This window comes from Sipha flava, unplaced genomic scaffold, assembly GCF_003268045.1.
Source record: "Sipha flava isolate LNK unplaced genomic scaffold, YSA_version1 32_pilon_pilon, whole genome shotgun sequence".
NCBI classification, from domain to species: domain Eukaryota; kingdom Metazoa; phylum Arthropoda; class Insecta; order Hemiptera; family Aphididae; genus Sipha; species Sipha flava.
In genome coordinates, this window is record NW_020273018.1 from 2,219,203 (window position 1) to 2,242,077 (window position 22,875).

Sequence of the window (22,875 nt, forward strand, 5' to 3'; positions counted from 1 at the left end):
AAGAAATAGTGGGTTGCACTGCATGTGTGAGGAGCGTACCCAAACCGGTGATATTGGAGATGTTGGATGTGAGCTGCATTCATGAAGCCGATGATGTGGCTTCATCATTAATTCAAGAGGGATTTTCCAATGAGGAGTTTGAAATAAGAAGACTTGTCGTATCTTACAGGGATACTAAAAGGGCAGTGGTGTCCATCTCTGGTGCTGCTGTCCTTGATTTTTTAAAGGAGGAGAGGCTGAAAGTGGGCTTCGTGATGTGTCGAATACGCATCAAAGAACAGAAGGCGCGATGTTTCCACTGTCATGGCTTTGGTCACAATGCAGCTGGATACAAGGAAAAGGACCTAAGTGGATTTTGCTTGACCTGCGTTGAGGGTGGTCACCGATCAAGGAACTGTAACTCACCACCAAGATGCGTCCTTTGTGAAAAGGAGAAGCTCCAGTTCAACCACTTTCCGTGGAGCGGTACATGTGGTGTATACTGGAGATCAAGAAGCGGCAAGCCCTGCAGAGCCACTTAGTTATGAAAAAATGTGAGTCGAAGATCAACCTAGGGAGGTAGGAGGCCCCTATTAACCTGTAAGGCGCAAAACAAAGCGATTGTCATTTTTTGTACTATATATTTTTCAAACAATTAACGATGGTGGTGGTCCTGAAGTAATGTGTAAAACAGTACCTGGGCCGTTGTCGATACCATATAAAAAATAAAAAAACCTTACCTTAAGACCTATTCTAGTCCACCATTTTAAATTGCGAGGGTCACTTTAGAGCGACTTCTAAATTTGTCATTCATTTTATTGTAATTTCTAAGCATGTTTTCATAATTAATTTTTATTCATATTTTGCATATACTTTATTAAATTCTTCAATTAAAAGAAAAAAAAATTTAAGCTATCCAATTAATTAAAATACTGTACATCAAATATTCAATTTTTAGCAATACAAATTTTGATAAATAATAAAGAATTTTGATATTAATAAATGCCAATTCTCAGTAATGTAAATATTGAACTAATAATTGAGGACCAATGATATATATTTTTATATCTTATACTACGCTTAATGAACATACCATACTAAGAGCTTCCGAATTTCAACCTCACAAATGGTTGAAGCCTTTCAAATTATTTTTTTATTATTATTGTAGTATTATGAATGTACTATGGTTTGAAGTGATGTAAAACGTTTTCAGCAATTTAATTTTTGTAATATATTATATAACCAATGATGTTATCAACCAATCTAGTTTGAAATAAGTGTGATAATGTAACGGTGATAGGAATTCCCAAACGGTCGTTTCTCCGAAAAATGATGGACGTTTCCCTCCAAAAAAAAACAATGGTTAGGTATATACTATCTAATGTTTCACGTTCGGGTTGTTATATTTTATTGCGATTATAAAATTTTTACTGCTCATTTTTTTTTAAATATCTTATGTGGACAATTGATCGAGTATGATTTAAGAGTGGACTTAGTGATTTCTTAATAACACTTATCTAAACCTCTGATATATTTAAATTCTGTTGTTTAAATGCTGTTGACGGTAAGCATATTTTCTTATTCTGCCGTACGCAGTTGAGTTATTTATCCCAATAACAATTACACATGCTGAGATCTGTTTCAACGTGAGTATTTGTTACTATTTATTAATATATTACTATGTTGCTATTTATTTGTACTTTATTTATGTTTAACTTTTATCTAAGAATCGTATGAACTAATTGTAATCATCTGTTTAATCGAGTAATAGTTTTAAATCTAGACATTAAAGTAAAGAATCTTGACTGTATACATATGCATTACGTAGTTTCATGTGTACAGTAATTCATTTTTATTTGATTTATTTACTGGATATTGATGTTCATTAAAACTGATCGTTTTTAGTGATTATTTATTAATTTATCGTGGGTTTTTTCTTTAATGTTTTTTAATAAATTATCATGAAATTCCTATGAAATATGATATTTTTTATAATTTAGTATGCATGAAACATTTTTTCTATGTATACAATTACCTTTAAAATTATTTTAAATTGTGTTTTGTCATTTATATTTACTCCATTTGTATTATATTATTTTTTATTTTAGTTTTGACTAGGTAATATGTTTGGTTGTCTCCAAATGTTTAAAATAAGCAAATTATTTTTTTTGTAGTATAATAGTTTCTTGGTAATCTGGTCCGTTCAATAATACAGGAGTATTTTAAAATGTTAAAAGCATGATTTAAAACAAAAAACAAAAATAAATAGATAACTTTTTTTAAATCTGAACAATCAGAAGATGAATTCAATGTATGTCATAAATAAGTATGTATGTATTATTTATAAGATTTAATAAAATAAAGTTTTTCTATACCTAAAAATTAGTTTTTATGTGAAACTCTATTAATCCGGCATTTTTGTTTATCTGGCAGTCCTGTAATCTAATATCTATCGATTTATGGTGTCTACTGTATATATTTTTTAATAGTATAAATATTTGTCATTTTCTTTTTGAATTTGCTTATTTCCAATAATTTATTGGGGCTTGTTAAACATATAATTTATTTAGAATTTATTTTAAAATTGTATTATAATAAAAAATATATAATCTAGCACTATTTTAAACTGTTGGCATAAATTGCACATATGCGGCTTAGACCTCCCTAAATGCAGTATTGTTTTTCTAAATTACACATACTTTGTATAAAGGACGATATCTCGAATATCATTTTTTTTTTTTATTGGTGATATATTTTCACAAACAAAACTTTTTAATAATTTAAAATTAAAATATAATTACCTTTTTTTAACAATATACTGGAAGACTAGATCTCTCCCCTACCCAGAAAAAAAAATGTAGGCAACTTCACTTAAAACAATTGGTGACTCAAGAAGATTATACCTATACAGAATAATGGGTAAATAATTTATAATACCCTCAAAATATTATTAGTTTTTTTTTTTAATATTTTTATAATTCAAATTAGAATCATGAAATGTTGTACTTGATTGTTATTATTATTATAATTTTAATAAATGAAGTATTTTTAATTTATTAATTTTACGAGTAGGTAGGTATCTATATTTAATTATTAGAAACTACTTGCATGCAAATACTGAGTAAAGCAAAGATGAATATTATTGTGGTAATCAATCATAATGGTAATAATGAGTAATTCATATTTATTCATAATTAGTACTACCTATTAAAATTTTGTTTCAGGTTAGACATGCCTTTTTATACAACTCCTCGCAAGTCTCTTCGTTTACATAAAAATGAACCTTCACCATTTTTACATGATCGAAAACGGGAATTATTTCCAGTTGATAATTGGGATGAAGATAGTCTTGACATCAGACCTCTTCAGTCATCTCCTGAAGTATATAATCCTGGTCTAGCTTCTCCTGAAAACTCTTTTAAAATGAATTGTACTCCAGTCACTGAATTAAGTCCTACTATGAGTGATAAATTTGAAAGACTTATGTCAGAAACAAAGGATGGAATTGTACGTTCTGCTACAATTGTCATTGAAGAAACTCCTAACTCTAGACGAGTTAAACATTTTAACACAACACCAATTGAATCAGAAACTAACAAAGAAGCTAAGACCCCTTCAAAAAAAAGTTTTAATTTTAATTCAACGAAAAATAATAAGACTGAGATTGCAGTTAAAACTTCATCTTTTTATGGAGGGAATCAAGTAAGCGTATTAGATAATCTTAATATAGTAAAGTAATCCCTTAATCATGCAGTTCTTGAACTTTCAATAAGGTCTATTATAAAAATGTTAGAAAAATTGTATTTTATTCAAAAATATTAAACATTTTAATACAATTTTTTTATTATCGTTTATTTTAATTTTAATATTTTAATGTTATATTATTAATTTATGGAAAATAAAGATCTATTTAAATATTGGCCTATAAACCTGTAATGTATAAGTACATGGCCTGTTGGTAATTTAGAGTCAACTGGTCTAAAGGAAATACTTTTTTTTTTTTTTTAAAAAAAAATTAATTGAATAGTTTGAATCTTCGACATATTTTGCTTAACATAACATTTAAAATCTGCTATGATTGAAACTTATACAAAAATATTATATTTATTATTAAAAAAATATTCCTAATATTAATATAATTATATTTTCAGATACATTTAAAAGTTGATTTGAAAATAAATATTTGATCATTACATGATTATTCATAATCAATGCAATTTTTATTTGATTTATTTGATTAATTTATTTTTATTATTATAATCTATTATTTTAAAAAATTAATTATTCTAAAATTATACCTTCCAAAATTGTTTATTTAAAATTATTAAGATTAATGTATTATTTTATATTTTAATTAATTTTCATTATTTTACTTGTTTATTCAGTTATCATTAGAAGATCTTCGTGTAAAAAGATTTACTCGCTTAAATTTTAATCCAAAGGTAAAAGCTAAACTATTTAAAGATGGCAAATCAACGAGTAAGAAAAGATCGAGGTCAACTAGTCAAGAACAGAAAACTGTAACAAATTTGTTCCCTGGTACTTTATTACCTCATAAAAAGAAATCAACTGCTAAAAAATTGTTTGAAACAACTGAAATAAGTAAAAAAAATGATAATTCAATCGAAAATAATGTAAATGATAACAATTTTAATTTTTCAAAACCATCTTTAAAAAAAAATGATTGGACCGAATACATTAAACAAAAAAAACCAGAACGTATAAAGATCGAAATACCTGATAACAGAAAATTTTTCAAATCTAAAGTTATGCAAATTGATTCTATAAATAAGTAAGCTTATTTATTTTGATATTAATAAGTTATAACTCTTTACTTTATATATTTTTTTTGGTATTAAATATTTTTTCTCTTTCAGGAAAGAAAATAATTTTAATTTTAAAGTTGTGAATTGGGTTGACAAAAATATAATGAGCGACAACTTAAAAACAGAGTTTAAAACTGATGAACAAGATTTTAATACAACAGAAATACTTGAAGATGATGTCATTAAACATATTGGAAAAGAAATTAAAGAATTAATTGAGCTATTAGATGATAATGAAGATGATGATAGTCCTTCAACTGCTATACGATATCCTGGTTTGACATCAATGTCTGTAAAGAGAGAAAATGAAGATAATGGTAAATTATTTAAAAATTGTAATCAATATTCTGTTTACTAAATAATTAATGCCTATACTATAGCTTTTTTTGTGCTTATATTTAAATTAAAATTTAATTATTTTCAAAAATATTTTATCTAAATATAGAGTCATATACGCCAATGGCATCGAAACGTATGAAGATTGATGTACAAAACCATAATCATGTTTTAAGATCTCAAATGCCTGATCTAATTAAAGATGCTTATGATTTTGATGAAAACTTTGCTGAAAACCAATGTTGTTCAGCTAATTCATCACCAGCCACTCATCCTAAAAAGTAAGTTGTATGAGATTTTACATTAAAATAGAATGGATATACAAAATTAATTAATTAATTAATATTTGTTTTTAGTTCGTCAAATACAGTTGAATCCAATAATATGGTCATTGATAAATCAGTAAACCCTTCAAATGCTTCAAACGTTCCTAATGAATCGCAATCAAAGTTATTTTCAATTTTCACTAACCCAACACCTTCACCTTCACCTAGTCATCTTATTCCGTAATTATAATACAATAATTTAATTACCATTATAAATATTAGTAATTTTATTTTTTTACTAGTAATTTTACTAAAAAATCTACGGAGCGAAAAGTTAAAAGGTTTATGGATACTGCTCAATACCAAATTGATGCAGGACAAAAAAAGTTTGGTGGTTTTTTGTGCAAGCAATGTGGTCTTTATTATTCTAGAGGTGAACCAGAAGATGAAGCAGAACATGACAAATACCATTTAGCTAAAGAAATTTTTAAGTATAATGTATGTTGGTTTAATTAAATTTTTTCATTTTCTAACTTAAACTTAATATATGTAGAGCTTTAAAAATGAGAAAGTAGTTTATCAAGATTTATTTGAACGCATTATTGTGATATCTAGTTCAGATCCTAAAGTTATATGTTCTAAAGCAATAGAAGTTATGTCATTTGTTGATCAAGAACTTGGCTTTAACACACAAACTTCAATTTTACCCTCTACTAAAAAGGTAGGTTTTTGTGATAACAATATTAACTTGCTATTAAAAAATATAAATTTATTAATTTTAGGTTTATTTGTATATAAAAGAAAAACAAGTGATTGGATGTCTAGTTGTGGAGTTAATATCCTTGGCTTATCGTAATTTAGAAACGGAGACTGAAGACATGGTTATTATTTCTGAGGAATCATATCCTGTTAAGGTAGGTGTCAACCGTATATGGACAAAGTGGGATAGTCGTGGAAATGGAATTGCAACAAGATTACTTGACTCTTTCCGGTAAGATATTTTTATTAAAATTTCTTATTAAATCATAGTTATTATATATTACTATTATTTTAGTAAAAATTATGCATATGGACATGTACTCACTCTTGATGAAATAGCATTTACTGTACCTACACGTGCAGGCAAACAATTTATTAAAAAGTACACAAAAAAAAATGACTATTTGGTTTATACTGGATGGTAATTAATAGTTTTAGTTTTCATAATAATAATTTATTTATTTTCATACAAGTATGTATTTTTTTTTTTTTTTTTTGCTATATAGTCTAGATTAGATCAAAAATAATAGTTGTAATTTAAAATAAGACTTTTGCTAAATATTTATGTTTGATCTAACTAAAGTGAACACTTAGAAACTTACTGAATCAAAATACTTATATTTTCTTTTCTGACATTCATTTGATTTTTTAACTGAAAGTATAAATAATTGAATCATAACTTAATCAGAATCCTATTTTAATACTTTGTTCTGGATTAAAAAAAAAAAATAGATTAATACGAATATTTATATACAATCGAATTAACCATTTATTGTTCATTAATTTTATGTACATATGAAATATTTTTAGTGGTTAAATCATGCATTTTTATGAATAATACAAAATTCAATGAGTTTATTCTAGGTTTCTTCTAGTTGAAATTGATTTAATTGAACTATGATAATTTTAGATTTGTCAATTTGTATTATATTAAAATTCAGTTATTTATAAAATATATGTTTAACTATAGATAATATTTACATAATGTTAACATATTTTGTATTTAATAATATATGTTTTTTTGAAATAAAAGATCTTGTTCTATTATATTAGTTTTTATTTTAGGTATTTAAGTTGGAGAAGATATTATTTAATTTTAAGATAACATTTCTATCTTTTTAATTTTCTAAAATTCATTATGACAATAAAAATTTCACATAGTCCATTTATTTGTAGTATGAAATTTGGTATTATGTTGTCTACTCCAACCATTGTTAATAAAATACTGTTTTTTAAATATTAAACAAAGGTGTTATAACATTTAACTTTATATTTGTATAGTTAAAAGTAATTGTGTAACATATTATGACTGAAGAATTTTTATTTTATTTTTTTTATACAATTTTAATATTTTCAACCTTCTTACACAGTATTTTCATTGATTAAGTATACAATATATATATATATATATATATATATATATATATATATATTGTATACTTAATCAATGGTATTTTATAACAAATTGAGTAATATTTTATTTGGTTAATAAAAACAATTATTTTAATCATATATTTTTCTATTAAAAATAAAAAGTTGCCTACTTAATTTAATATAATAGCAACTATGAATTAAGTACATTAAGACATATTTATAGTTAAAATTATTCACACAATTAGTTATTTTTGATGGTCAATTGGTTAAATTTTACTATTGTACAATTGAGATTCAAAAGTTATAATACATACTAGAAATGGAACACATGCAAGAGTAAAGTATGCAAGATTAATAATAAAATAAGAATTAAGCTAAGTATAGTTTCAAAAATTAACTAAAAATTATAAACTTAATAATATGATTTCTTTTATATAAATAAATTGATAAAAATATATTTATTTAGTCTAATTAAATGTATAATTAACTTAATAGAATAGGAATAAAAATGTAATTAAATATAAAAATTAAGCTCTTAAAATAAAATTTGGTGGGAGGGCTTACTTTATTTTAGATTAATTTTAATTGCTAAATTGCACATATGTTCAATAATGTTTGTTTCATATACAGTAGAATTCTGAATTTCAAAATAAAAGAATGATTATATAACATAATAACTATTAGATCATTTAACTATTTAGGTAACAAATTAATGTCTGCAAAGTATATGTGGCTCATTGCTTGCTCAGCTGATATTCTATGGGAAGGATTGCATACAAGGAGTCTTTGTAACAAATCTCGCATTTTGGTTGTTGATTTGGGCACCACCTAGATTTATAAAGTAAATTAAAAATGATAGTACTCATGTAAATTGTCATATTAAGTTGATGACTAACTTGTACTAGTGTCATATTAGGTTGATACATTGGAATTGGTTTATAATCTGGCAGAGCTGTCATATTTGGCCATGTTTCATCAGTAGGTGTTCCCAATAGTTTGAAAATTCTTTTTAGTTGATCATCGACATCTGAACCAGGAAACAATGGTCGTCCGGCATTAGCTAGTTCTAAATAATGGAAATTAAATTAATCTTAGTGGAAAAAAAAATATATAGATTTGTAAACAAATATACCAGCAAATATACACCCAGCAGACCACATGTCAATAGATGTTGTATAAAGTTTTGCACCAAATAAGACATCAGGAGGTCTGTACCATAAAGTAACTACTTCTGCTGAATAACATTTTACCGGTATACCAAATGCTCTAGCAAGACCAAAATCAGCTAGTTTTAATTCTCCATTCTATATCATATTAATAATAATTTGTTATAAACATGATGGATTTATAATAATATATAAATATAAAATAAAATTATAAACATCTTAAATGTAATATCTAACCTTATTTATGAGAAGATTTTGAGGTTTAAGATCCCGATGTAAAACATTATGGCAATGGCAAAAGGCTAATCCCCGCAATAGTTGATACCTAGAGTCATTAATAGTTAATCAAAAATTAAATTAATCCAATACTAAAAAAAAAAAAAACAGTTGTGATAATAGCTAAGTACATGAATGATTTCACAACATTTGGATCTATTTCTCCATTTAAACTGTCAAAATATTTTTTTAAGTCTTGATCACAGTGTTCAAAAACAAGTACCAATTTTTTATCACTATGAAGTACATCATAAAGGCGTACAATATTTTTATGTTTCAACTCTTTCAGTAAACAGATTTCGCGTAGAGCTGATGAAGGAACTCCCTAGAAAAGTATACAGCTTAAAAACTGTTGAGACATAATAAATAAACATAAGTACCTCATCATCATCATCAAGTCTTACGCGTTTCAAAGCAACAATCTCAAGGGTTTCCCGATTTTTGGCTTTAAAGACCGTACCGTAAGTTCCTGTTAATGACCATTAAAAATATTATCGTTACAAACTCCATGTTGCTAAACGGTAGCAGTTCAGGAAAAGCTTACCCTCTCCGATTTTATCAAGTTTTTCGTATTTTTGCATTTTTCCTAGAAAGAACGTTTATTTCAAAATTTCAAAACGTATACAAAAAAAAAAGTTAAAAATGGTTTATTTAAACTAAAATGTATTCGATTATCAAAATATTATTGTAAATATTACTAAACTAAAGATAGCGGTTTATCAAAGAGATGGTTCCGGATTTATAATGTTTTTATCACAGAATTGTATGAATATATTATCATTACGACTTAAAGATAACACACAATAACATAATACATAACAAAATATTAACTATCTACTTTGTATCATGTTATTAATTTGTGAGTCGTGAAGTAAATTTTTATTCAAAATCCATGTTTACGAAAATATGTTAGCACATAATTTCGTATAAATTTCGACAAAAAAATAACAACACATTTTAATTAAGTATGTCATTTTAATTGACTTTTTTTTATTAGATTGTTAGAAAATTTTAGTGTTCATTACTTATATCGTGGAAGAATAATTGAAAAAATTGTATTTTATAAATTGAGTCTGTTGCGTTTTTATATTAAACTAGACACTGATAAAATATTTGAGTCTACAGCATTTAAAAAAACCAATGAACTATGTTACCCCCGCATAATGGTGAAATTATGCATCTCAACGTTGGTGGTACAAGGTAAGGAATAATATTGATTTTTTGATAATATTTAAATAAATCTGTTTATAATTGTGGCTACAGATGTATAGGATTAATCAGTATTTATTATACCTTGATTATTTTAAAGTATAGTCCATAAATAATAACTCAAGCTTCAGAGATAACAATAACCTAATTATTGATTGACTATTATTAATTATTATTTATTAATTATTGACTGTATAATTTTTTTAAATTAAATTAAAATTATTTTCAGTTTAATTATAAAGTATACATTTTGTTTAAAGTCTGCAATAACTGATGCAACATTTTCTATGCACTTTTAATTAATTTCAAATACTCAGATAATTGTACTTTTTAACTTTGACATTTAGTATAATATTTAGCATTTAACATTGTCTATGTATTTTTTGTTATACACACAACATTATAATTTAAATTTGTTCAATTTCTAACTTATCAATTTATCTCTTTATGTAATTGTGTTTTTAAGAACATGAATTTAGTTAAGATTAATGATTGTTAACTTTAACTTTTTAATTCAATTTTACAAAAATGTATATAAAAGCTTATATATATAATTTTATAATTATTTTATTCAATTTTGAGAAATTTAATTGAATGAAAGTGTAAACAAATTAATTTAAGGGAGACTTTATGGAAAATTTAAAATAGTTTTCAAATGTTTTTGCATTACCTAATAACTATGGGTGAAGTTAGTTAAATAATTTGACTAGAAAATATTATGTTGCTATTTTTAAGGCTTCATAAACTTAAAAATATAGTGTGTTAGATTATGTGGTAGATGAAGTAAGCAATCTATAAGTATAAAGTTTTTCAATTTAACGTAATTTTCTCTGTTCAATTTTTGGTTTTAATTAATTGGTTCTAACATAGAACTTTAATATATGATAAACCTTACTGACCCAATTTACTTACTGTTTTAGCTTTCCGCATGATCAAATAGTTCCTATAATAAAAAAGTTTTAAGTAGCAAGTTCTTAAAATAAATATGAATGAAGTAAAATTTTATTTTAAGGTTTTCTACTTCACGGCAAACATTAACTTGGGTACCTGATTCCTTCTTTACGGCTTTATTAAGCGGCCGTATTTCTAGCTTACGAGATGATACAGGAGCTATATTCATAGATCGTGATCCTAAAGTTTTTGCCATCATTTTGAATTATCTTAGAACTCATGACATTGATTTGTCTGGCACTGATATTAGAACACTTCGTCATGAAGCTGAATTTTATGGTATTATGCCACTTGCCAAGCGGCTTATTTTATGTGAAGATCTAGATCAGTCATCATGTGGAGACATTTTATTTTATAGCATGTTACCAGCTCCAAGTAAGCGTATTATTATAATATATGTTTAATATTTTAATTAAATTTAATAATTTATAAAAATGTAAGTTTAATTCTCATAGTTCAATAGATAATCTGTACTATACAACCAGATTATCCTATCTTTTTTAAATGGACCTCCTATGTTACTTTTTTTGGCTAAGCAGTCTCAAAACAAAGATTTCTAGTTAAGTCATACTGCAATATTAGTAATAATAGGTTATACAGTTAATTTTTTTTTTACTATTAACCCATTTAGTATTCTCAAACGTGATTTAAAGATAATTAACATTCAATTTATTAAGCCGCGTCTATATTAGCGAACAAAATTCGTGTATAACAAATGGGTGAACTTGTAAAGGTGGGTACACACTGGAGCATTTGGGTGTAATGTAACAGAGTTCGTGCTTGTCTGAATGTTACAATGTTATATGACCAGTGTGTACGATAGAGCGAGTGCTACTGAGGATTTGGTTGTTTGCCGGTATATCTATCAGTTATTCACAATTTGTTCTCGAGTTAGTTCACATCGTGTGCAATATCTTCTGATAAAAATTTATAAGTCGCTAGCGCATCATTTATTTTAATTAATTATATTTTAAAAAAACGAAAAAATAAAAAAAAAAAAGCGAAAGAAGATTGTGGCAAACAAATTTAATGAAGTTAAGGGATATATGTAGATTTATTAAATTGTCTTTAGGAACAGGTAATAAGTGGACAGTACAGAAACATCATTAGAATGTCGTCAATTGTCGAAATAATGTATTAATGCTGGTTATTTTTTTCCTACATTCATCTGATGTCGTTTTCATTACTGTGGCCAACTCTTCCCACGCATCGGATTTTGCAAATTTATTGTAATGCTTTGGGTATTTTGGGGACCATAGTATCGATTTATTTTTGTAGCACTCAATAAGGTCCAAGACCTTTTCGTTGTTCCAATCCATTTTTTAAATTTATACGGATAAATACTGCAGCGTTAGCGATCAGGGCGATTCGCTGCGAGCAACTGGTTATTGTACACACTAGGATCGTGTCGTAATGTAACATTCCTTTGATGTTTGTCAAAATACCGACAGTCTGATGGATCGACGGTGTCGCGAGCCGAGCACGCACGAATGTTACAGTAACACACCGTATACACTTGAGCATTACAGTTACATTACGGCGTTATACCCAAATGTTCTAGTGTGTACACTTAACATTCCATCGAACAAATCGGCGATACGTCAGTTGTCGGTGTATTTCGACGTAACATCAAAGGATGTTACGCGAACATGTTACGACATGTATGGACACGTCTTCAAACATTTTTACGAACACACAAAATTAAACTATTATTATTTATAATCACTATTTAAGTTTAGCTATACGCGAACATACACACATATTTTTTAGTTGTTCGGCAAACCGTTTGACGAACAATTCATCAAACCATTCGTCGTTTTGTTACGCTAGTGTGAACGCGGCTATATGTACACAAAATATTTTCATTCTTTATTTCATTTTATATTAATTTTTTCTCTCTCCGTAATAACTAATTTATCTGTTAAGCTTATTTAATGTACTTCTATACAACAGTTAAAAAATAAAAATATTTAGATATACTAATAATAATTTATTTTCAAACTCTTAAAATGCTTATAATTTGTGCATTTATGTACAAAAATATACTAAGCTATTCTTTTAACATTTTATTCAAAAATTAAATAATAAATAAATCAAAATTATTTTAATTTAAAATTCCTTTTAATTAATTAAATTTGCCTTTATATGTATAATAAACTTTTAAATGTGCCCTATACATATTCTGTTAGTCAAATTATTCATATTTATTTCTGGTTATTCTTAACCGTTTTTTGGGGATCCATGACTTTCTTGTCAGGGGCCTGCAATTCTATTATTACTAAAGATAAATTTTATTGATGTCCTGCGTGCAAAAAAAAAGGTTAAGAACTGTTGTTGAAATGGTTGTAATTATAATAGTTCTTTATCAATATGTTTGAAAAGTAACAATTTATTTCAATAAATATTTTATTGTTTATAAATACTCGTATTAATATTTTATTTGGAAGATTTTAATTTTTTTGTTAATTTTAACTAAAATATTTCCTTTTTTAATTGTACAGCAAAAATATATAATTATATAAAGATATTTTAGTTTATATAATTATTTCTTCTATTAATGTTTAATAATAAGTGTTTTTAGATCCTCCTATGCAAGAGTCCGAGACAATCAGTAATGCTGCTAAAGTTGATGATCAAACACGGCCTGGTTCAATTGTCCGTGTCCCTGAACCAGCTCCACCACCAAATTCTCCTTCATCAATACCTCATACTCATGGTTATCAAAGGTTGATACTATTTAGTATTTTTTTTTTAATTTTTTTTCGTTTACAGGCCATGAAGGCCTTTTGCCGCTTTTAACATATCCTCCCACAATTTCTGATCATCTGCATCCTAAATTTTTTTCATTCCCAAGCTTTCCAGATCTTTGTTTATTCTATCGAGCCATCCCTGATGGGGCCTTCTTCTTAGCCTCTTTCTTTTAGGTTTATTGATTAGTACTTTATGAATTAGCTTATCATTTGCCCTTTGCTATTTAGTATTTTATAATGTAAAAATAAAAAAATAAGAGATATCTAATGCATTGATACAAAATATTGATAAACATTTTTAGTCGTTGTCATTCTCGTAATTCATCATTGGATATTTCACGGGTCACTGTAAATGGCCGTGGATCAGTCATTAATGGGCGTAGTAATGGTAATAGTGGACATTCTCGAGCAGCATCACTTGGTAACCATGTACCGAATCACCATTCCAGAAATTCATCAGCTGATCTCAATAAGTATATAAGAAATGATGCATTAAACTTGGTTTTTGGTTATAATCAAGGTTCTAATTGGGCTGATCCATTGCGTGTCCAAATCATCAAAGCTCATCATAATTGGATTGTAGTTGCTTATGCACACTTTATTATATGTTATAGGTAAATTACAACTTTTATACTATTACCTCATAAAAACATTTTATATTTTATCACTGCTCATTTCATGAACTATGCAATTAAATTTTTCTCTTAAAAGAAGTAAAAATTACCAATTAAATAAAATAAGCCATTTTATTAAAAGATTATAACATATAAAAATTGCTTCATATTCTTAACATTTAAATTAGTTATCCAATAATAAAAATTAGATTAATTACTTTTTGTATCATATTTATTTTGTTCAAAACTGAATCAAATTAAATTTTATTTAAATTTTAACATGAATTTCATATAGTTCAATACTATAATGTAATATACTAAGATAATAAATTAGGAGTATAATCTATTCTTATTTGATACTAATAATATTTTTTGTATGGTATTTCTTTCGTAAAATTGAGGTATGATAAATTAATAAGTATATCTTTAGTTATATTATGAATTGATTATTGTTTAATATAACAGATTAAAAGATTCAAGTGGTTGGCAACAAGTTTTCACATCACCACATATAGATAATTGTATAGAACGAATAGCTATTAATGCTAAAATGAATAGCCAGAGTGGTAATTCAGATGGTTCTTCTGTTATGGTAGCTATATCATATGGAAATCAAGTACGTCTTTGGGGTGTTTCAGAACAGGGATCTCGAACCAACATAGGTAATACTTAAGTAATATTAAAAAATATTGTTACTATAGTTTTTTATTATAATAGTATTTTTTGTAATATGATAATGATTTGGATATTTTTCAGTATCAATTAATATTTAGATTTAAAAATTATTACTTTATATTTCTAGGTACATTCAATTTGAATGTTCGTGTTGAACATTTATTTTTTATTGGTAGTCAACTTGTTGCATTATCACCTACTGGTAAAATAGGAGTTTGGCATGCAATGACTCAACATTGGCAAACTCAAGATGTTGTACCAATCGCATCATTTGATACAGCTGGTTCATTTTTACTTCTGGGTTGTAATAATGGATCAATATATTATATTGGTAAAATATCTATATTTACAATAATTATGTATGAGTTGAAGTATAAATTATAATTAAATATTTTTTTTAGATATGCAAAAGTTTCCTTTGCGAATGAAAGATAATGATTTACTAGTTACAGAACTGTATAAAGATCCTTCTCATGATCCAATTACGTCAATTTCTGTTTATTTAACTCCTAAAACAAGTAAGTCCCTAAAATACTGTTAATTTAATTTAATATTTAATTAATTATAGTATATAGTTAAATATTATAAAAATTATATTAAATTACTATTTTGAGGAGATATCAGCCTGCTTTTAGTATTTATATTTTTATTCTTCCTAAAATGCATTAAATAAACATACATTTTTTATAATATTGCAAGAGTATATGCAATATATAATATATTTATCTATATACTTAATTTTAAGTTATACACTGTGTAGGGTTTTTATTTTGGAAAGCACTTTTTAAGAAGGTAAAAGTATTTAAGATGGTTTATTTAGTAATATTTGTCTATTCATTTATATAAATTATAAATTCAGTTAAATAAATTTTGAAAGTTTCATTTACTTATTCTAATTATTAATACTTAGCACTTCCTCCCATCATTATATTCTACTTAAATCTTGATTAAAAGCTAGACATAATCATAATGTGTGTTTAAACTCCCTTGAAATATTGTAAGTGTCCCTAAAATTATTTTATTACTAAATGTTATGTAAAATATTTAAATGACCTTTAGTCTACTAGTGAATTTAAAAATAATAATATGAAGTGCATTAAAAAAACACACTAATGCACACGCAAAGAAATTTATCTATCTTGCCAACTGATATGAACGTTCCTATACTTTCACTTGTCTTTTATTGAAAAGTAAAACTATTAAAAATAAACAATTTGTATCTACAATTTGTGTTCCATTTATTTTTTAACAAAATATTAATCATTTTAAATTCTTAACAACTAATTATTTTGCATTGATATAGAACTATTTTTGTAGAATTCAATATTAAGATCAGTTTTATTATCTGAGCAATTAATATAGACATTCTGTTACTTTATATGAAAATATATTCTTTCTAAGAACCATTTATGCTTTATTATTATATAAACTAGTTCATTTTTTGTGCCTCAATATGTGACCAATCATGGTCCATCGTTTTGCTTTGATGGTTTTGAGTTCATTTTATGCATTAATTTATTTCGCTGGTTTTCGTTAGTATAGTATTCTATTCAACACATTCACAGCATTCTTCTCTAACACCACATTTCAAAGCTTTAAAGGATTCATTATACTACCCTTTTTAGTATCTAGGTTTCGCAGCTGAATAGCACCATACATATAATTTTGTAAAGCATTTCCTCACTTTAATACTACTTTAATAATACTTTAATACTTAAATACTATTAGAGCATAAAAAATGTTTCTTATTCATGGAAGCTAACTTTTCCTATGCAATTTTGGATCTTATTTACATGATTCTACAGATTGATCTAATTTTTAGTATGAAAATCAATGAAGTTTTTTTTAAATATTTAATGAATTATTAATTTAATTTATTTGTTAGAAAAAAATGATTATTATAATTTAAAATTCTTAAAACAAATTGTATTATATTCACTTTTTTAAATATTAAATTTTGAATTTATTATTGTTAAGTAAATACAAATAAACAAGGGGGTTGGCACTGCTTAGTTCCAATAAATTGTGTAATATTTCGAATTCGGTACAACATTATGGAATCCTAATCAAATGCATTTAATTAATAAACTAGAAAAGATCCAAAGAAACTTTCTTCATTTTTATGCTTATACAACAAAGTTATTTAACCATAACACGGATGTGATTGCAAACTTTACTAATTTAAAGTCTTTAAAAACTAGAAAGTTAGTTTTTGATGCCAGTTTTATAAATTGTTGAATGGAGAAATAGACTGTCCTGAATTATTACATAAAATTGGTCTTAAAATACCCTTCTTCAATTCTAGATACGAGAATAATCCTAGTGTAATCCTCCTTTTTTTAAACCTCAATCAAAACAAAATTACTTCACTTATAGTCTGGTGTGTCACCTACCATCGATGTGCAATCAAATAAAATTTTTTGTTTTCGATTCTTGCACAACACTAAAAACTTGTATTTATAATTTAAATAATTAATGTATATTTTAATTTATTAATTAATACTTATTTTCTTATAAATATTACTGTACTCCTACCACTTGGGGTGTTTGTTATTTATTGATTTTTATAACAATAAATAAATTATTATTATTATTATTATTATTATACAGTATTTACTTATTCATAAGCCATTTCACATACATCTATTCATATTTTGTAAGTTGTATTCAGTTATTAGGTACTTGTCCTTATATACATTATTTTGATACTTATTGAATTCCATGAGACAGTTCATCAGTCTATAATTATTAATTTAGAACATATTTAAAATATCTACCTAATAATAAACCATTATAAATAACACTTGATATTTCAGATAATTATTATTATTTTTCTTACATAAAATAGTATTTTAAATTTATCGGTTTTATATAAAAAAAAAAAAATAACAGAAATTTATTAGTAAGAAGTTATATAAAAAAAAAAAAAATTTGTTATGTAACTTAGTCAAAAGTAACTTAACTTTAACTTTAATTTATTAATGCCCAGTCTTGCCAATAATTACTTAGTTAAACTAAAATTATACATTTTTGTATTTTAAAATAATAAAACAATTATTAAAAATTATCAAAAACAACCTGGGTATAGCTATATTTAAATTAATTTTAAAATTGAATCCATAATTAAATATGTTTCAGGTGTAAGTGGAAATTGGATTGAAATAGCTTATGGAACGAGTTCAGGAACTGTACGTGTGATTGTTCAACATCCAGAAACCGTAGGACATGGGCCTCAGCTGTTTCAGACATTCACTGTACATCAAAGTTCAGTCACTAAGGTTTGTTTTTTGACAGATTTATGAAAAAACAATAAATATGCATTCATTATGATTTTTTTGAATAATTTCATGCTGCCATATAGGTAACATTATCAGAGAAATTTCTCGTATCTGTATGTAGTGAATATAATCATGTAAGGACATGGAGTGTGACTAGATTTAGAGGCATGATTTCTACACAACCTGGATCTACTCCAGTAGCTTCGTTTAAAATACTGTCTCTCGAAGAAGTTGAACCATGCATTAGCTACTGTGCTGGAAATGATTGTGGTAAATAATGTATTTATTATTATTATTTATTGTTTTATTTATATTTACTCCTATAGTTGATAATATAGACATCATTTAAAATTATATTCTTTATTATTATAGGACCATATGGTGAGCAAGATGATGAGCAAGTCTTTGTTCAAAAAGTTATGCCCGAAACTTCAGAATTATTTGTTCGTCTTGCGTCTAATGGCAAAAGGTAAAACCTTTTATTTTTTTAAATATATGTAAATATTAAATAAAATGAAAGTACTAAGAAAGAAAAAAATAGTTTATAACTCGAGGTAATTAAATAATCTTTCATTTTTATATATATTTTATTATACATCTTTATTATAATGTTATCATTACAAGGTAAGATTATTTGTTTTATAGACTGAAAATTTAACTGAGGGTATTTTTAGAGAATTGATTTATTAAGTTTCCCAGTATTTAATGAGAAAATCCAAATGCATTTAAAAAAAATGTAATCCCAGAAAACTGTTGTGAACTAAATCAATTTTTGTTATTTCATTGAATTTAAAGTCTTAATATTAGAGAATTGACATTTAAACGTAAATTTTATATAATTACAGATCATAAGTATATGATTATTTTTCTTTTTTTTTTTTTAGTTTATAAATAATTATTTTCAAAAACATTAAATGAATACAACAATTAAAAATAATTTGTTGTTTCTTCTAGTAATATATTTAAAAATAAAAATAAAAATAAATCTTATAATTTTATTTAAGAATATCGAAAAATCCTTATTATTACTGTTGGTAGTTGAGAATCTGGATTTCATGTGATTATTGAAACAAATATCACCATTTACATAAATTAATTTTATCGAATATTTCTTATTTGCTAAAAATATATTTTTTAATAATTTATATATTAATTATCATTATTTGAATAAAAATGTAACAAAAAACAAAAATCATATGTTTTTTCAATGTTTACATAATACTATGGCATATACTATATGCATTTGGGTCTCATTAAGTGTGATGTTTATTTTTTAAATTTTCGGTAGACTACTTTGCATAAAGTGATGATTATTAAATTAATTATAAATACTCGTGTTATTTTTAATGTCAAAATTCATTATCAATTTTCTAAATATTTCCTTAATTTCTACTAAAATAAATCCTTTTCTTAAATATGTTCATACATTTTGGTTAATGTAAATGTTGTGTATTGTGTATACTATACTCATTTTTTATAGTATATTTGTTTATATTAATGTACTAAATGAAAAAAAAAAAAAATTGAATATATTAACATTTTACGGTATTAATTAAGTTTTTTTATTCTTAACTATGCTATTAAATTAACTTATATATTTACTGTTAACATGCTATAATAGTAATATAGTAGCTGGTACTTGATAGACATTAGTTGGAGTTTTAAACTCAGGAGTATATCTGCAGTAGTTTTCTATTCTACATGACTAGTCTTTTTTCTCTAGTTTCATTTAAAATACTAAATTAGAGATTTTTGATGTATATATAATATATGTATTAATTAAAATTTTATAAATTATTTCTTCATTATTCGTAAATCTATAAATCATCGTATTTTAAACTTTAAGACTATTCTGATCTAATTTTGCTAATTCTTAAACATTAGATAAACTATCCTAAGATTAAACTAATAAATTAATAAGGTCTAATATACAAATTTTATTAAAATAAATTCAATCACTTGTTTCTTGAACTTAAACAATATTTTTAAAAATATTTTTATTAGTTATTATTTAATATTGAAAAAAGTATTGAGAGGATGAAATATTGAATCAAATACCCCATGAGTTAAAGTTCTGGTTTTATGATATACTAAATCTGATTACAATATATTAGCATATTGCTTATAAACTATGAACATCGCTCTAGTAACAACTCTTTTATCTTGCTTTATTTTTTATATAATAATAATTTATTGACTATCCCAGTTGAAAAATCCAGATATTATTATAAAGCTCTATTACATTGATTCCACATTAATTGATCGACATGTTTTGTTGATAAATTGGTAAATTAGTGTATTATTGGCTGTATACAGTATAATAATAAACCATTGAGAATAATATCTTATAGGTGTAATTGGATTCGTATAAATTATTATACTTACTCGTGTATTTAACTTTAGAGTTTGCATAATTCGAGCCGTGGATTGCACAATAATTACATGTTTTTGTGTACATGAGTGTGAGGGGTCTAGCCGCATGGGATCCCGACCTCGCCGATTTATACTAACTGGACATTGTAATGGTACTATTCAAATGTGGGACCTGACTACTGCTTTGGACTTGGCTAACAAAGATTTGCGTGAGTATACCTACCAAAGGTATTAATTAAATTGCTTATTATTAATTATTACACAAGCTATTTTCAACCAATTTGATTGTATTTTGGTATTCCTCCATCGCTATGAGAGATGGTTTGACTTCAAATTTTACTTTTTTTTCTTGTGTAAGCTATATAAATTAACCTTAGCCTGATTCTTGTGGTTTTAGATCTGAATTTTGCCATTTCATTTATTATTTTTATATTCATTATAATGTTCGTTATTTGTTTGACAGAACCCATTCCGAACGGTGGCCCAACGGCTGAAGAATTATTGCGATTGTTAGACCAATGCGACTTGAGTAACAGTCACTGTTCGACGCCTAGCATATCTCCATATCCGGGAACATTAATCTCTAAGGGAAATACAGCCAGACTGAAAGCATCCAATGTTGCATTTCTAAATCAGTCTCAACAGACAGATGCTTCCACTTCGACCTCGTCATTATAAAATTATAATTTCATATTTATGCTCGTTTACGGATGTGCGGTGATAAATATTGTTTATAATCATATAGGTATAATCATATATGAAATCAAATACCTATATGCGTATTATAATTATTTTTTTTTTCTTAGTTGATATACTAGTACACTGGTTGTACAATTATAATCCATCACTTCTTTATTGTTGCATATCTAATTAATGTATACTTAAATATTATTGTATACATTTATAATATGTATTTATATCATAAAAAATTATTTTTCAAGTAAATAACATATTTTTATGCTTTGAAATTGAGCAGCAATCACCTGAATTTTTGTTAAAGATATAGTAACTTACATTTACAGTAACTTTTTATCTGAAATATTGTATAACATTTAATTGGAATAACATTTATACGTTTTTGACAGAATCGATATGCTCAAGTCCCATTTCATATTTTTTTATAATCTTTTATTAACAACAAATATTGATCATAGCTTCATAGGTTATAAGCCCAGAGATGATGGAACTTATTTATTTATAATGGTTTTTATAAAATTTATAAAAATATATAATGTAGGATCAATAAAGATTATATTGTAAATACTTTTAACCATTCAAATTCTAAATTAATGTTATTCTTTATTATTAAAATCTACTCATTTTTTCTACATACAATTATTTTAAAAATATTACTTTGTTGATGAGTTTAATAAATTCTTAAGTTTATAATAGATCTGAAATTTATTTTTTTAATATAACTATTTGTATTATCTAGTTTTGACCTTGTGTAGGTTTATTACGTAAACATTTTAAATTGCTTTATTTGTGTATATCACTTTTGTTTAATAATCATTTATAAAAATAATGATTTAAAAGACTAAATAGTTTTAAATAATATTGAATTATAATTAATTTTAATTTTTGAATACATGTTTTTTTTAACTTACCTACTGATAATATTTAAAAACAATTATTCTAAAACCTCAGTATAAACCACATTGATATACAGTCGTTGCCAGATAAATTGAGACAGCGGCGGCGGCGCGATAACGGAAAACCAATGGTTCTCCGTATTTCAATATTATTACTGAAAATACATCAATAAACCAACTATTGTTACAAAAAATATTTTACGATATTAATTTAAAATCATATATTCTGGTAATAATTTTTTATTTAAGAACAAAAAGTAGAAATTGTAAAATAATATAATTAATATAATAATAATATATAATATTAATAATAATATGATGAAATAATAACAACATCTATATGCATTATTATAAACAAATATTGTTAATACGATTGAAGTGCTTGCGCGGTCAAAACACACCGGGTTAGGTTAGTTGTTTTTAGCAGTGTAGGGCAACCAGAACGGGAGAG

The 22,875-nt window shown here is 25.4% G+C and overlaps 3 protein-coding genes across 5 annotated transcripts; 2 read left to right on the forward strand and 1 right to left on the reverse strand.

Moving 5' to 3' along the window:
• Window positions 1-1,281: 1,281 nt before the first annotated feature.
• Window positions 1,282-6,606, forward strand: LOC112687043 (N-acetyltransferase ESCO2). 2 transcript variants are annotated; one of them, XM_025559571.1, is made up of 11 exons: window positions 1,283-1,625; window positions 3,204-3,681; window positions 4,365-4,581; window positions 4,696-4,771; window positions 4,857-5,122; window positions 5,251-5,422; window positions 5,498-5,647; window positions 5,710-5,905; window positions 5,961-6,128; window positions 6,190-6,398; window positions 6,462-6,606. In XM_025559571.1, exons 1-11 carry the CDS (start codon window positions 1,606-1,608, stop codon window positions 6,589-6,591), a joined length of 2,082 nt encoding a protein of 693 aa, XP_025415356.1. In that variant the 5' UTR covers window positions 1,283-1,605; the 3' UTR covers window positions 6,592-6,606. The 2 variants fall into 2 exon arrangements, with proteins under 2 accessions (XP_025415355.1, XP_025415356.1); XM_025559570.1 differs by having other exon boundaries at window positions 1,282-1,625; window positions 4,365-4,771.
• Window positions 6,607-8,054: 1,448 nt separating this feature from the next.
• Window positions 8,055-9,697, reverse strand: LOC112686967 (cyclin-dependent-like kinase 5). Its single transcript, XM_025559463.1, has 7 exons — window positions 9,527-9,697; window positions 9,363-9,451; window positions 9,114-9,307; window positions 8,944-9,031; window positions 8,673-8,844; window positions 8,437-8,606; window positions 8,055-8,368 (listed from the first exon to the last, which is right to left on the reverse strand). The coding sequence occupies exons 1-7, from the start codon at window positions 9,561-9,563 to the stop codon at window positions 8,234-8,236; spliced, it is 885 nt and encodes a 294-aa protein (XP_025415248.1). The 5' UTR covers window positions 9,564-9,697; the 3' UTR covers window positions 8,055-8,233.
• Window positions 9,698-9,851: 154 nt separating this feature from the next.
• LOC112686968 (BTB/POZ domain-containing protein KCTD3) lies at window positions 9,852-22,081 on the forward strand. Of its 2 annotated transcripts, none has more exons than XM_025559465.1 (12): window positions 9,852-10,182; window positions 11,204-11,517; window positions 13,715-13,868; window positions 14,195-14,506; window positions 14,972-15,168; window positions 15,309-15,512; window positions 15,583-15,699; window positions 18,320-18,459; window positions 18,543-18,729; window positions 18,832-18,928; window positions 20,863-21,041; window positions 21,296-22,081. In XM_025559465.1, exons 1-12 carry the CDS (start codon window positions 10,130-10,132, stop codon window positions 21,508-21,510), a joined length of 2,169 nt encoding a protein of 722 aa, XP_025415250.1. In that variant the 5' UTR covers window positions 9,852-10,129; the 3' UTR covers window positions 21,511-22,081. The 2 variants fall into 2 exon arrangements, with proteins under 2 accessions (XP_025415250.1, XP_025415251.1); XM_025559466.1 differs by having other exon boundaries at window positions 13,724-13,868.
• Window positions 22,082-22,875: the final 794 nt, after the last annotated feature.

Excerpts from the sequence above, each read along its gene's own strand:
- LOC112687043 (XM_025559570.1), top strand. The coding sequence starts at position 1,606 with ATGCTGAGATCTGTTTCAAC. Across the intron at positions 1,626-3,203 it reads ATGCTGAGATCTGTTTCAAC|GTTAGACATGCCTTTTTATA; the intron begins GTGAGTATTTGT and ends ATTTTGTTTCAG. Across the intron at positions 4,772-4,856 it reads CAAATTGATTCTATAAATAA|GAAAGAAAATAATTTTAATT; the intron begins GTAAGCTTATTT and ends TTTCTCTTTCAG.
- LOC112686967 (XM_025559463.1), bottom strand. The coding sequence starts at position 9,563 with ATGCAAAAATACGAAAAACTTGATAAAATCGGAGAGG. Across the intron at positions 9,308-9,362 it reads GACTTGATGATGATGATGAG|GGAGTTCCTTCATCAGCTCT; the intron begins GTACTTATGTTT and ends ATACTTTTCTAG. Across the intron at positions 8,845-8,943 it reads AAAATCTTCTCATAAATAAG|AATGGAGAATTAAAACTAGC; the intron begins GTTAGATATTAC and ends AATATGATATAG.
- LOC112686968 (XM_025559465.1), top strand. The coding sequence starts at position 10,130 with ATGTTACCCCCGCATAATGGTGAAATTATGCATCTCAACGTTGGTGGT. Across the intron at positions 13,869-14,194 it reads CATACTCATGGTTATCAAAG|TCGTTGTCATTCTCGTAATT; the intron begins GTTGATACTATT and ends AAACATTTTTAG. Across the intron at positions 18,460-18,542 it reads ATCAAAGTTCAGTCACTAAG|GTAACATTATCAGAGAAATT; the intron begins GTTTGTTTTTTG and ends GCTGCCATATAG.